This window comes from Salvia splendens, chromosome 7 (assembly GCF_004379255.2).
Source record: "Salvia splendens isolate huo1 chromosome 7, SspV2, whole genome shotgun sequence".
Taxonomy (NCBI): domain Eukaryota; kingdom Viridiplantae; phylum Streptophyta; class Magnoliopsida; order Lamiales; family Lamiaceae; genus Salvia; species Salvia splendens.
Window position 1 is genome coordinate 2,298,663 of NC_056038.1, and position 14,844 is coordinate 2,313,506.

At 35.2% G+C, this 14,844-nt stretch overlaps 1 protein-coding gene across 1 annotated transcript; it reads left to right on the forward strand.

Annotated features, from left to right (window-relative positions):
* The first annotated feature begins 258 nt into the window (after positions 1-258).
* Positions 259-12,941, forward strand: LOC121741640 (syndetin-like). Its single transcript, XM_042134489.1, has 25 exons — positions 259-761; positions 1,445-1,609; positions 2,134-2,208; positions 2,602-2,680; positions 3,291-3,355; positions 3,654-3,743; positions 4,437-4,526; positions 4,667-4,753; positions 5,002-5,085; positions 5,968-6,087; positions 7,225-7,256; positions 7,392-7,524; positions 7,630-8,175; positions 8,746-9,275; positions 9,362-9,425; positions 9,567-9,657; positions 9,787-9,959; positions 10,398-10,523; positions 10,767-10,837; positions 11,233-11,295; positions 11,927-11,999; positions 12,120-12,239; positions 12,316-12,393; positions 12,477-12,527; positions 12,615-12,941. Exons 1-25 carry the CDS (start codon positions 522-524, stop codon positions 12,714-12,716), a joined length of 3,348 nt encoding a protein of 1,115 aa, XP_041990423.1. The 5' UTR covers positions 259-521; the 3' UTR covers positions 12,717-12,941.
* The last annotated feature ends 1,903 nt before the right edge of the window (positions 12,942-14,844 follow it).

The following is a 14,844-nucleotide window of genomic DNA, read 5'->3' on the forward strand; positions in this document are numbered from 1 at the left end:
AAATATATGCGATGTGAAATTAGACGGGTGTTATTCGTGTATGATTCTTTAAAATTGAATCAATTTCCCTCGAGTTTTCGATATTAGAAATAATGGGATGATTTAGGCAACTAGTACAATATTCACGTATATTTTCAATACGATTAATTGGTCAAATAAACTTTATACGATTAATTTGTCAAATAAACTTTTCTTCGTATTTATTACTACTACAAATGTGGTCAGGCTGAACTTGTAATGGGATGGATGAATTAGGCAGTGAAGAGAGATTTTTTTTTTGATAAAAATGATGATTAAATGAAGAAATACTGAATTCCCAAATTCTTGCATCGCAGCAGAAAAAAGTCTTCACAATCAATCCAAAGTAAACCCAATCTCAAAATTCAATCGCCAGTAACATTAATTTCCCCTCTATCTCTCTCTCTGCGCGCACACACACTGATTGCGCGATTACATGAAATCCGATCTGATCTGGCCGCAATGAGGTGGCGCGATTCGGTCCACGGCGGGGCGTGATTGAGATGCAGCCGGGCGACAATCCACCGACACTTACGTTTCCACTCAGTCCATTGCTGCTATTGAATGCCGGTGATTTCGGCGAGGGAGGGTTTGAATTGTCGCGGTATTTGTTCCTAGGATCTCTGCTCTTCTCACGAGAAGCAGGCGGCATGGACTTGTCGAAAGTCGGGGAGAAGATCTTCAGCTCAGTTCGCTCCGCGCGCTCGATTGGCCTCCTGCCTTCCCCCTCCGATCGTCCTGAGGTACTGCCAGTTTCGCTGCTGCCTCAGCTGGACTAATAATTGTGGTGCTGCTACATTGTATCGTCATAATATGTGTGTTGCATTATGAATGCGGTGGAGTTTGTGGTTACTCGATCTAAGAGATGTTTATAAACTTTGTAAAACTTATTTTTTTGTTGAGTTACTGGAGAGGAATTTAGTAAATCATGTTTCTTTCAGTGTCCGAGCTCATAGCTAACATTATGTCATGTTTGTGCATTTATATTTTGTTTAATGGTTACATTAAGTGCTTTTTGGTTGAAGTAGTATTAAAATTGTTCAAGACAGATGAGTTAGAGTTGCAGATTAAACAAGCGTATGAAATTCACTGTTTATCTGATATTTCTGCCCTTTATATCATAAGGCAATCAATTTGATTGTTTTTAGTTGGTTATAGCTGGGGCTATTTCTCTTTTTTTTAATATAATGTTGAAAATGTCCAATATCATCTGCCAATATGTTGACATGGCCTTTGATACCTTCAAAATGCAACACCATGATTTATAAGTAAGGGAAAAATGATACTGCAGTGTTATCACACTAAAGAAACTGAATTTGACATTTCAATAACTATATCCTTTTGTCTTTTACTAGTATTTATTCAGGTTGATCTGAAATTCTCCGAGTTGTTGCTGACTTTATAATGCAACTATTTTGCAACACAGGTTCCAGCACGAGCAGCAGCAGCTGCAGCTGTTGCCCGTGTTCTTGCTGGACTACCTCCACATCAAAGACACAACTTTTCAAGCTCTGATGAACTGAGTTTCATAGATGGGAGCAAACCTCAAGGTCAAGCTCTAGATGAGCTTGAGAAGGAATTTTACGAGGAGGTTGTTTGCTATTTCTTTAGTGGCATCAGTGATTTTTGTCTCAATATATAAGTAAACAAGATTGGAAGAAACAATTATGTCAAAAATTATCTCCTTAAGCAGTTTAGTTCTTCATATATGTGAATAATAGCAACTTCAATGAGTATTTAACTATTTACATGCAATGGAAGGCTTAGAACTACATTCTATGGTAGAATAATCTTGGCTTCGTCAATATGGTAGGAGGTGACTAAATTTAAAATCACAGTCAACCATCTAACCACTCAAAAATATGCAATGGCATACTATACATAGAGGAAAGTTATTGGAAGATGATTGTGGCGTCTTCCAAATTGTTATGTAACATCGGAAATGGCAGTGCATCTCTTAGCTTTTCTTACTAATATGTTCCTTTTGCTACTCAATACAGTGCTAACATTTATATTTTTAATGCTACTATTACGGTATGCTATTGTGCTGTATCTATTTGCATTTTATCTACAAACCAGAATTAGAAACTGCTAAGTGTATATATTATTTTTCAGGAGTTTGATCCTGTTGGACACCTTTTAGAACAAATCCCCTCGGAAGAAAAGGAACCAGCATATTTCGAGGAGCAGGTCTTATTCTTCATCTAACCTATTTCTTCTCCCCATTCATGCATGCTATGCTGTTACCTTTGATTTGTTTAATGTAACATCAACACCTGTTGTTGTGGTCCTGTTTAGTTTCTTGCTGATATTAATTTTTTCTCTGTAAATTTCCATTTTTTCTTTGTTTTCGCTGCATTTATCCAGACGTCGTCTTTTATTGTCTCATCTATATATGCTGCTTGTTGTGTTATGTTATACATGGATCCATTAAGTACTCTCCTCAAGCTTTTTTGCTCACATCCTTTAGCAAGTTTGCAGAGGACAGGGCTTGTTTCATAATTATGCTTCTATTTTAAACAAAAATATAAAATCTTATCGGTCCATTATTTACAGATCATTATGCATTGCATTCTTTTATAGGCTGCTCTTCGATTAGCGCAACTGGATAGAATTTCTGAGCACTTGTCGCGCCATGTAATGGAACATCATGAACAAATGGGTGAGTTTCCTAATTTCCCCTTCGAGCCCCCTTAAGTTTCCTGCAATGTAGGAAAGTTCTTATAAAGAAACTATAAGGCGCTTCACACCTTCTGGAATATTTGTTTAGTCTATGTGAAGTAGTCTACCTTGCTAGATTATTTTGAATTACTCTAATACTCTTTCAATCAAACTCCTCAAAAAGGTGTAACTTGATTCTCTTAGCTCTTTATAATCGTTGTCATACAAGGATCATTCTAGGATAGTTGATTAATGAAGGAACTTTAGCTATTGTATACTTATATCGATCTCTGTTAGGTAAGTACTGACTTATGAAACAAATGTCCATGAACTTCTTTATTGCAAGTGTTGTTTTTGTTCCACTTGGAGTTGGCTTAGCTATCACTTTCCAGTCCATTACCTTATCCTGCATGCTCATCTTATGCTGCATAAGCGTGTTGCCAATTTGGAGTGTGCCCTTCAAATCTCATCTCCTTGATTCTAGAAGAATTAGTGGCTAACTGATTTGGCTGCACAGCATTTTTTACTCTGGTTACAACATATGGTATTCTCTTATATGAAAATTCTAGAAATTTTGAATTCCTACATTCTGGCAAAATACTTTGTTTCAGTAAATGGGATGAATCTGGTCAGAGAGTTGGAGAAGGACTTGAAGATTGCAAATGTTATTTGCATGGTAAGCAGGTGACTTTTTTTACCATTTAACTGCTAGCCATTTGGCTTGATAGAGTAGTGCAACTCTTTGAACTTGCTGGTAGATCTGATTAGTATTGCCAAACTCAGACTTCTACACGGTTGTCTGAGCTAAACTGCTTAATTCTTTAAGATGCAGAACCAAGTGGAGGCCTATTCTATCCCAAAAGTTCCATATTTGAAACTTTGATTAAACAATCTGTTTCTAGAAAATTTATTGAATAAACATTGATCTGCAAATGATGGTTTTGTCATCATGCTTCCTCTTTTATTTATTGCAGAATGGGCGAAGACACCTTACCTCTTCAAGGAATGAGGTATCAAGGGATCTAATTGTTACAGAAAGTTCGAAGAAGAAGCAAGCGCTAGTGGTAATCTGCTCACCTGAAAGTTTTGGTTGACTATTCCAATCTGTTTTTCTTCTTTTGGTTCCCATGTTCTCTAATGGCATAAAACTTTTCATTAGACTGGACATCTATCTTTGAAAGAATGTCATGTTAATCACTTATAGTAGTATTTTTTTTACATCTGGATGAACCAAACAATGTTTAATTGATGTAAATGGTTATCTAGGATGCTGAACATGAGATGCTTATTTAACCAAAGTTGTTGATCAAAGTAGCGTCACAATTAATTTCTCATTCACCCTCTTATTTCGTTGACTTTAATAACATTGACTTTTAAATGACTCTAGTGACAAATTTGAAATTTATGTTATGATTTACTTCACTTCAGATATCTTTGGGCTAGAAAGGAATTAGGGGAAGAAAAGAGCAGATGATCCTCTTTATCACTTAATTGTTAACTAATCTTTTAATCCTCGGCAGCATATTCAACGTTGAGTGCAGTTAAGAAGTGCTATTTATTGCTAATTCTTTCTGTTGGGTAATTCTTATTGTATTTCTTTTGATTACGTGCTAAGGGCTGATTCTGTTTGTGATTCTAAATGAAAGTGAACTTAGTAACTGAGCCATACTGTTTTTATTATTTTATTAATCCCAGAGCTAGCTTTGACTGTTCTTAAGTTATATTACTTTACTAGTAATAATTATTGCAATTTGCAGGGCGTGCTTCCCATCTTGTCTGAGCTTCGTCATGCTGTGGACTTGCAAGTTGCTCTTGATACTTGCGTTGAGGAAGGGAGTTTCACTAAGGTGCTTTTTATTTCATAGTGATTATAGAAAAGGGATGTTTTCAGTTCTTTATTTATCTTTTCGACATCTTCTGCTGTTGGTTTTGCTTTATATGCATGAATTTAAATATTATCTCTAAATGCTTACCTTTACATTCTCAGGCTTTCCAAATACTGCCGGAGTATTTACAACTTTTAGATAGTTTATCAAACCTTTCGGCTGTGCAAGAGATGAGCCTTGATATTGAGGTGAACTGAACATGCATATACATAAAGAAACATGTTTTTTATTTACCCACCATTGGTGCTTGTGCTTCCTCTTTATCTGTACATATAGGTTTATCTTTGATTACTTCTATAGGTTCTAAGTGATAATTGGTATGCTTTACTTTTAATATATTAATCATTATTACTATTGTATTGTTATTTTTGTTATTAATATGTGTCCTTGAGCTTCATTTAATTGCATGATGATCAAGATAGCTAATATGGTGCAGGTTTGGTTGGGGAAGACTCTTCAGAAGTTAGATTCAATTCTATTAGAAGTGTGCCAGGACTTCAAAGAGGATGGCTATCTCACTGTTAGTTCCAGATTGCTTTACATAATATGAAGAACTAATCATAAAGTCCTACTTGCTCCCTCATGTTCGTAGATTACCAATTACTACTCCCTCCGTCCCACTTTAGGAGTCCCGGTTGGAATATTCCATAAATGGTATTAGGCCCCACATTCCACTAATCTTTTTCCACTCATGTTTTATTATAAAACTAATATAAAAAAGTAGGACCCGCATTTCACTATCTTTTTTCACCAACTTTCCTTTACATTTCTTAAAACCCGTGCCGAACTCAACCGGGACTCCTAAAGTGGGACGGAGGGAGTATTATAAATCTGTAGTAATACATATGAATAACTATTTATTTTAAAATATCTGATTTGATGTGAAATATATATATCATCTATATATTTTCCACGCATTTTTTCATTTCATTATGTTATTGACTCTGCTTCACTCTGTTCTACTCTTACCTTGTGCCTCATTATTATGCATAATTTTTTATCATCCAAGAGAATATGAGCACACTAAATATAACCATTATTGGCCTTATATTGATTGATGACGACAAATCATCTGTAAATCATTGGGATGATAAAAGAATAGTACAAAATTAAGATAATAAGTTTTGCACTGAAGAGCTCACTCCATGTCCTTACTTAACCTTTGGTAGAAAGGTGATGTTTGTTTTAAAACGTCAAGTGGTGGCTATTACCATGAAAGTGATACAATTCTGAAAATAATATTTGCTTAAATCTTTGCACATTTTATGATATAGCTAACAAATAAGTCTGGTATCCTGATCATCACAGGCACTGTCATTCTCATGTTCATGCTATGCACAAACGCTCATTTAGTTGATGCTTGGGGGTAAAATAAAGTTGTTTTGTTTTCTCAATTCTGCAGGTGATTGATGCATATGCTTTAATTGGTGATGTTTCTGGTCTAGCTGAAAAAATACAGAGCTTCTTCATGCAGGAGGTTCTCTCTGAAAGTCACTCAACCTTGAAGACCATTTTGCAAGAGGCAAGAAAAATATTTTCATGAGAATCTAATTGCTTATCATTTGAGTAAGGAGGTAACTGGAATGATGGAATGAAATGATCATTGGGATATTCATTCACATTCCATGATCAATATGTCTTGAATCAAGAATCGCCATTCCTTGCAAACCAATGTGTTGGCTTTGCCCTTTGGGCTAAAACAACTAATATATAAAAACTAGTTAAAATAATCATTTAATTTATAATTATTTTTGGAAAAAAATTAGATAACTCATCTATTTAAATCGATACTGCATCCGTCCATAAAAAATAGACTAGTTTTACCATTTTGGGTTGACCTCCAAAATTAGACCAATTCTAAAAATGGAAAGTTTTAAACACTACCAACACTGCTAATAATGTGGACCCCACAATCCACTAATACTACTTCTACTATCTTTTCCTTCTCTCTCTCTCTCATTTTACCAATTGCGCATTAAAACTCGTGCCATTTACAACTTTGTCAGTTTTTTGTGGACAAAGGTAGTACTATTATTTATTTTATTGAAGAAAAAAAATTACTAAAACAAATATATGCCTAACAAAATGTAGTATAATTCTGATGATAATTATTTAATATAATCATAACTATTTTTAAACATAGCTCATCCTTTGTAGTACTTAAATATATAGAGGAACTGGTTTCAATTCATGAAGTGTATAATTCAGAAGAGAAAAGATACTCCCTTCGTCCCACTTTAGGAGTCTCGGTCACTTTTGCACACTCGTTTTATAAAAATCAGAATAAATAGTTAAAGTGGAGAAATAGTAAAGTAAGAGAGAGAATAATGTTGACAAGACTCTTCTCAACATTATTCCCTCTCTTACTTTACCATTTCTCCACTTTAACTATTTATTATGATTTTTATAAAACGAGTGTGCAAAAGTGACCAGGACTCCTAAAGTGGGACGGAGGGAGTAGATAGTTTGCAAGTCCTGCTATGTATATTAAACTAAGTTAGCTTGTGCTTGAAGCACGTTGCATCAAATCTAAGCTTTGCTATAAACTAAGTTGATAGGGGCCTTCTTTTCAACACCCTCGAATGCATTAAATGAGTTGTATGCTTTCATTTAGTATTATAATTTCTTATATGGCTGACACTAAAATCTTGCATTGCAGGACTTTGAAAATCCAAATACCCAAATTACTAGGTGAGAGTTAATCTTATCCTGTACTTTGAAGTTGTTAGGATATTTTTTTGGTCTTGGGGTTTATTTTCCTCAGTTTTCTATGCTTAAATGAAATGTAATATAGTGCCTTTCTTGTTTGGTTTTATATTTCCCCAGGCTAACATACAGTGATTTGTGCACCCAAATACCCGAGTCCAAGTTTAGGCAGTGTTTACAAGCAATGCTAGCTGTTCTGTTTAAGCTGATGTGTTCGTACTATGTGATTACTAACTTCAAACTCGAAGACAAAGTGAGTTATCACTCTCCAACTATATGTATTTGATATTATTTGAATGCAACTGAAAGTGTTAATGAAACATTGTACTTTTTTGAAATGCATTATTCTTTCTGACAGGTGCCATCCTGCCATAACCCTAGTGGTAATCAACATGGTATTCTATCTGGGGTATCTGAGGATACTGCCAAAGAAGTTTCTTCTTCTCTGGCAGAAGAAGGCTCAGTTACTGCATCCGTTCAGAGAGGATCTCGTTCCTCCTCAGCAGAAGTGAGTTTGACGTCTGTAACACATGCTGAACGAACTCATGGTCCTGTACTCGAAGATCATCCAACTGATGAGGGAAGAGATGATGGAAGTGCAGCATCAAGTAGTGGGTCCCCATGGTTCTTGCTGCGAAAAGATGCCTTGACGTTTGTTTCACTCGCCTTACAAAGGGGATGTAAGAACCTTTGGCAGCTTACAACAAGCCGTATTTCAGTTTTACTTTCTTCTCCAGCAGTTTCTTCTACCAGCATCCATCAATTTTTGAGAAACTATGAAGATCTAAGTATATTCATTTTGGCTGGGGAAGCTTTTTGTGGAACTGAGGCTATTGAGTTTCGCCAGAAGGTTAAATCCATTTGTGAAGGTTATTTTGCTGCATTCCATCGTCAGAATATTTACGTAAGTCCAACTCTATGACTGAGAGCTATCATGCGCAGGAATACCATGCTTCTATGTTTCTTTGGATCTTTCATCTCGCCACATCATGTTGTGACTAACTAAATGTATTTGGTTAGAAGCATTTATGCAAAATCTATATTCATCGTCACTTCATCAGTGCAAACATGTGAAAGTTGCAAAGACACAGGATTGCTTTATAGAACAAAAACAGAAAGGTCAAAACTACACTACCTACTAAAAGAAAACTTTGGGCCCATGTATTGCATCTCATCATTACCCTAGCAATTTATACTTCGTTATTGCAGATGCTTGAAGTTGCCTTTCCAGTGGGAGCATAAATTATCTTCCTTCAGAAGCTACTGAGTGGAGTTGTAAATTAGTTGGAATATATCTTTTACTTTGTTTTAGCTTTGATCATCTGTACAGGATTCATGCTATTTTGATATGAATGTGGAATATATGCTTGAAGTTGCCTTTCATCATGTGTATTTTGAAATTGGAAGGAAATATAGGATGGAAAAATTTCTTGTATTGTGAGATTGAGATCATTCATCATTATTTGCTTTGCAGGCCTTAAAAATGGTGATGGAGAGGGAAAATTGGCAGATTTTGCCACCAGACACGATTCAAGTGGTTAGTTTTCCAGGACTGGTTGGTGATGGAGCAGCTCTCCTTGTTTCATCTGTCAGTTCTCCCCGTGCACAATTACTACATGACAGTAAATCAGTTGGACTAGCTAGTGGGTCGAAGAAGGGTGGATTTTCATATTGGCTTGAAAATGGTAAGCTGTTTTTGCCAAAAGTGATCGGCAGTTCTGAGGAGTATTCCGACTCCTTCCAGTCCAATGGTTTGGCCACACAAGGATCTGGAAATACTAATAAGATACCCAGGCAAACTAAATCGTCCTCTGAAGTAGACACGAACCATGTCGATGGGACTACTCCAGAAGAAGAAAATGAGGATCTTCATGCAGACTTTATTGATGAAGATAGTCAGCTTCCGAGTCGTATTTCCAAACGCGGTCATTCAAGGCATAACTCTTTAAGTGGGAACAATGAAGATTCGATGGCACAAACAGGATCCTCCCTTAGTGTCCTGAGGTGAGCTTTAAGTTCTTCAATTATTTGTCTATAAAATGCTATAATTTCCATATAAGTATTGAGCTCTATTGCTGTTTCTGAATCAGATCGATGGACAAATATGCACGGTTGATGCAGAAATTAGAGATTGTAAATGTTGACTTTTATAAGGTAGGCTCATCTGCTGATAGTTGCTTATGTCAGCAAATTGGTTTTAGCTGCTTATATATATTGATGTGCATTTGTCAATGTTTTGTAACCTGGTTCTTGTCTTATGCTTTTCTAGTAATTGTATTTCATTATGTTTCACAGGGAATTTGCCAATTGTTTGAGATATTTTTCTACTTTGTGTTTGAGACATTCTGTGAGCATAATGCTCCAGCTAGTGGAAAAGGCATTCCTCGTAAGTTTTTAATTTCCTCTTGATGTATCTAAGTAAATCATATTATGATTATCTTCCAAACAGGACAGAATTTCCGCATGTTTGCAATAGGTCCCATCTACTAAACAATTTCACTGTTATTTTCCTCAGACAAGGTAAAGACTGCAATAGCAAGAATTTCACAAGAGTGTGACCAGTGGATAAAACATCAACCAGTATCAACATCTTCGTCATCCCCAACATCTTCAAGTCCATTCACTCACATGGATGTTACCCCTATTAGTCCTCCCAGTCACGTGAATCATACGTCTGTCGGACTGAAGGTATTATGCCTATGGAGTGATCTCATGTTTCTGGTGTTTATTTTACTACTGTAGGAGGGTTTCAAGTCTCTTAGATTTCTTCTTAAATTGTTCTAGTGAAGAGACAGCTTTTACTATAATCTTATCATCTTATGCATCACTTATGCTCCATTCCAGCAATATCTTGACCCTTAACCATACTAAGAGGAGATGCTAACCAGTATATTGATATGTGGGTTTTATCCCCTGTTTATCCGCTCAACTGTAATCTCGTTCAAACATTACCTCCACATGCATGACATGGTTATGACCATATACTAATCTTGTGATCACTAAACTACTGTGATAAAAGATCCCGTTTGTCCTTACATAGAAACATGGTTTTACTGTAAAAGTACTATTAGTTGGTGTTCTATTTTTGACTAATATGTGAGTAATTACATTGACATAATGCTGCAGGAAAGATGTTCTGGGGCTGACACTATATCTCTTGTTGCTCAATTATTGCATAGATCCAAAACGCATTTGCAATCAATGCTTCCACGCAAATATGCAGCACTAGTGGAGGACTTCTATTTTCACATGGTATGTTTTGCATGATTATTTAGGGTAATATTCTGCTAGGTACTCAATGACATGTATTTATTTCACAATCCGATGGTTTGGTTTCTTCCTCCTTGCGTACCTTGTATCTTTCACTAGTTGTTTCTATGATCACTATCAAACTACCTTCTTCAGAAAACGATAATGTAATTTGTTTCTCTATAGGTTTTAGTATCTACCCAAACAATGTTGTTTGCAGTAAGTTAACTAATCCATCTTTTCCAGGTTAATGCTGTGCCTGATCTTACTCAGCTTATTCATAGGACAACAGCAAAATCGCTACTGCACATCAATGGGTGAGACAAGAAAAGGCGGTGCTTATACTTGTGATTATATAAATTATTTTAACAACATTGATTGTGAGATATCCTTAAGATGATCAATGAATTTTTTTTGCATCTTATAAAACATCAAACATCTCTGATCTCACATTCCTCATCTCAAGATCTTTGTCTTATGTTTCTTATTATCATTTTAGTTGAAAGAAAGTATTAGAAGATCCATTTAGCTTTTAGAATACCTATACAGCATTGTCTGCTCTAGAATAGTGATTATTTCCTTTCTGAATGAAAAATATAATGACGCTTTGGCAGTGCTGTTTCCAGTTGAATATCTCGTGTAGGATATGTTTCCTAGTATATTTTAGAGGTGTCTTATAGTAGTGGTATTTATTGGATGATGGTTTGAGCAGGTATGCTGATCGCATTGCCAATGCTAAATGGGAGGTGAAAGAGCTTGGAATGGAGCATAATGGGTAAGTTTTCTCAAAGCAAGTAATATCTTTAACGTTCCATGCTGTATCCATCAACATCAGTTACTTTGATGGAATAAGAAATTATGGTTTACAGCATTCATTTTTCACTGATAAAAATAGGCATGTGAAAAGAAAGGTAAATGTTATGTTATATGTTAAAATGAATCCCTCAACAAAGCAAATGCCAAACCTGAGGAGGGGTGAATTATGTGATTACGAGAAGTGCATGGTTGCAAAGATTCAAGAAAAATAAACAGAGCAATTATTTATTGGGGATAATATTAACAGATCTTCCAAAGTTCACCAGAAAGTCATGATATATTTGGAGATAATATTATGAACCATTCTAAATAAAATAAGTGGGACAGGATTAAGAACGGAATATGAATGACCTCGGCATCAGGCAGTTGCTTTCAAAGAGAGGTGATAAACTAATTACTGAAGCATTAGCTGGAAATGGGTGGCACATTTCTAATTGTTGTTCATGTAGCTATCTCTGCTAATGCAGTGCTATAATACATTGTAAAACTTTTGTGAAATTCAGTTAAATCTTCGAGAGTCTTTATCTCTCTATAGGTACTATATTGATTGTGGTGGGAGAAACAATAATTGATATATCTCATGTTATTAGGTATGTTGATTTATTACTGGGCGAATTTAAGCACTACAAAACGAGGATTGCTCATGGGGGTATCAGGCAAGAGGTAATGCGTGGATTTAAATGTTCACTACTGCTGCCTAAAATCGTCTCATATTTCTCGTATCTATGTGGATATGCAAACTCATCGATATAGCTTCTTTATATTACACCAACATCAATCTAGGTTCAAGATTTCCTCTTAGAATATGGACTTGAAAATGTTGCTGAAACTCTGATCGAGGGCCTATCTAGGGTGAAGAGGTGTACTGATGAAGGACGGGCACTCATGTCGCTCGATCTCCAGGTACCATTTTACTTCCCACTTGCATAACGATTTTTGGTTTGTTCTCCTTATTTGATCAGGACCTCTCCCTTTCCAGGTTCTAATAAATGGCCTAAAGCATTTTGTCACAATCGATGTGCAGCCAAAATTGCATATAGTGGAAACTTTCATCAAGGTAGACAAATTTATTTATACTCCAGATATAAATATATCTTTGTTGCGTTTCCAACAACTTAGCCATTGTCACATCATCCACAGGCGTACTACCTTCCAGAAACCGAATATGTCCACTGGTCGCGTGCTCATCCGGTATAAAATCATCGATTAAATCCCCGTTAACAGTATCGCTCTAACTGAATACCTCTGATGGATCCAAATGCGCTGCTGATTGTGCAGGAATATAGCAAGAGTCAAATAGTGGGGCTTATCAACCTCGTCGCGACAATGAAGGGCTGGAAAAGAAAAACCAGGTTAGAGATCTTAGAGAAGATAGAATGATGTTATGTTTTCGTTGATGTATTGCTTTTTTGAGCCTTGAAAATTTTGCAATCATTTTTCACCAGTTTTCGTATTTATACATATAAATTCTGCACTACACAATTTTTATAGGATCCAATTGAGGTTGTATATGTGTCTAATCTGTAATATATATTCTCCCCTGCCAAGGGTAAGTTTTTGTATATTTTGGATTAAGAGTTGTACGGCTCCCATCATTATATTTTATACCTGTGTATTTTAGTATTCCCTTATCCCAATAAACTTGCGTCGTTGCTTTTGGGCCCGAGATTTAAGGAGGTTGTGTTTAGTGATTTAAATGTGTTTGTAATTGTATAAATAAAGGGTATAATTAGTGGAGTAATTTATTTTCTAGGAAAATTTCAATAGTAAATTGCTTCCTCAAAACCTTCAAGATTACTCCATAACTAAGTTGCTTGCTCAAACTTTGCCAGAATCAAGCTGTTGCTCTATCACTAAACAACACAATTTCCAATCCTAAAACGTGAAGAAACTCAAAATCCAAAATCTCTTGGGATTCTTGAAGCCTATAAACTTGTTTTAGGAGAGGACCCCATGATTTCTACACAAATCTTGTCAGAACCAAGAAATATTCACATGTTGCAAGAATCAAGAACTGGATAATAAGTAATTCCATCAATAATTACGTACACAACACGACAGAATCAAAATGTAATAATCTTGATTTAATTACGACAAATAAGAGATCAGCCTTTTCATCTTCAGTTCTGTGGGAGTCTGCTCATATAATAAATAGTATATTAAAAAAATAGATGGGAATGAAGAATAATTGGAACAAATAATTGATTTAAATATAGTGAATGGAAAATCTTTGGCCAACAGTAATCTTCTATGAAATAGTGGGAAAATAAACAGCACAGAAACAAGAAGACAAGAACAAAATGAGATTTCTACATTTGTCTATCAAAGAGAAAAGTATAGTGAATTAACAGAAAAGTTCAAATATTTATTTGCAGAAAATGGAAATTCTTGAATCAAACATTTTTGACAAAATAAAATTAATCCTGTAAACTAATTTATATTCTTTAAATACTCAAATTTATATTTTTGCCGACTGATCTCATTGCCTTTTGAATTAGACCCGTTTATTATTGATATTTTTGCTTTCACATAGAGTACTACTACTATTTATGATTCACATAGAGTACTAGTACTATTTATGAGTATATGACAATAAGTCAATAATCACTTATAATGCCATTTTTTGTCATTTATACCACACACTATTAATTAATATTTTTTTCGTTCCATAGTAGTAGAGTCATTTTGTCATTTTGGTACGTTTTAATACTTTTTCCGTTCCATAGTAATAAAGTCATTTTACCATTTTGATACGTTTCCTGATAGTGGAGTCATTTATCTTTTTAATAAAAGTTAACATATTTCTTCCTATTTACTTTTCCCCTCTCTCCTTTCTCCTCTCTCATACTTAATTATCTTTTTATATAATACATCACACACATTTTTCATAATCTCTGTGCCGAAAAGAAATACCTCCACTACTATAGAACAGAGAGAGTATATTAACCAATTATATATTTTTTTTGTCATTTTATATTTGTTCAGCTGATTTTCAAACATAATTCCGCAATTACTCTTTTTTGTTAAATGGAGTACTACTTATTAATTTGTCAAACGAGTGTGTGGTAAAGGTGTGTTGGGTATCAGTGGCACTCCAGGATCGATTATAAAAACACACGAACGGGATTTTATAAACACGACAACGGTGTATGAAACACCAATACATAGTGTACACACCTCAAAAGACATCCGAGGACACACCTCGCACACTCTTGATTAATACGACAAGCACACTTAGCTATCCATCTACTTTGGTGCACTCACTCACCAACTCTTGTGTACATTAACAAAATGGCCTAGTGCCTTTATATAGATGACTAAGTCGGTTTTTGTAACCGACATCACTAATCTAGAGAACTCTAGCTAATCTATTCTATTTAATATAATAATACAAAATATCTAATCTATTCCAATGTCGGTGGAACTCTCTAGATGTTAAGTAATCCTTTCATTTGTTAATTTAATCAATCCACCTCTCTCGGCTCTTCGTGAAGTCGGTGGAGCCTCT

Coding starts and splice junctions, on each gene's coding strand:
- LOC121741640 (XM_042134489.1), top strand. CDS start 522: ATGCAGCCGGGCGACAATCCACCGACACTTACGTTTCCACTCAGTCCA. Junction 7,257..7,391: donor CCAAATACCCAAATTACTAG/GTGAGAGTTAAT, acceptor ATATTTCCCCAG/GCTAACATACAGTGATTTGT. Junction 12,394..12,476: donor TAGTGGAAACTTTCATCAAG/GTAGACAAATTT, acceptor CATCATCCACAG/GCGTACTACCTTCCAGAAAC.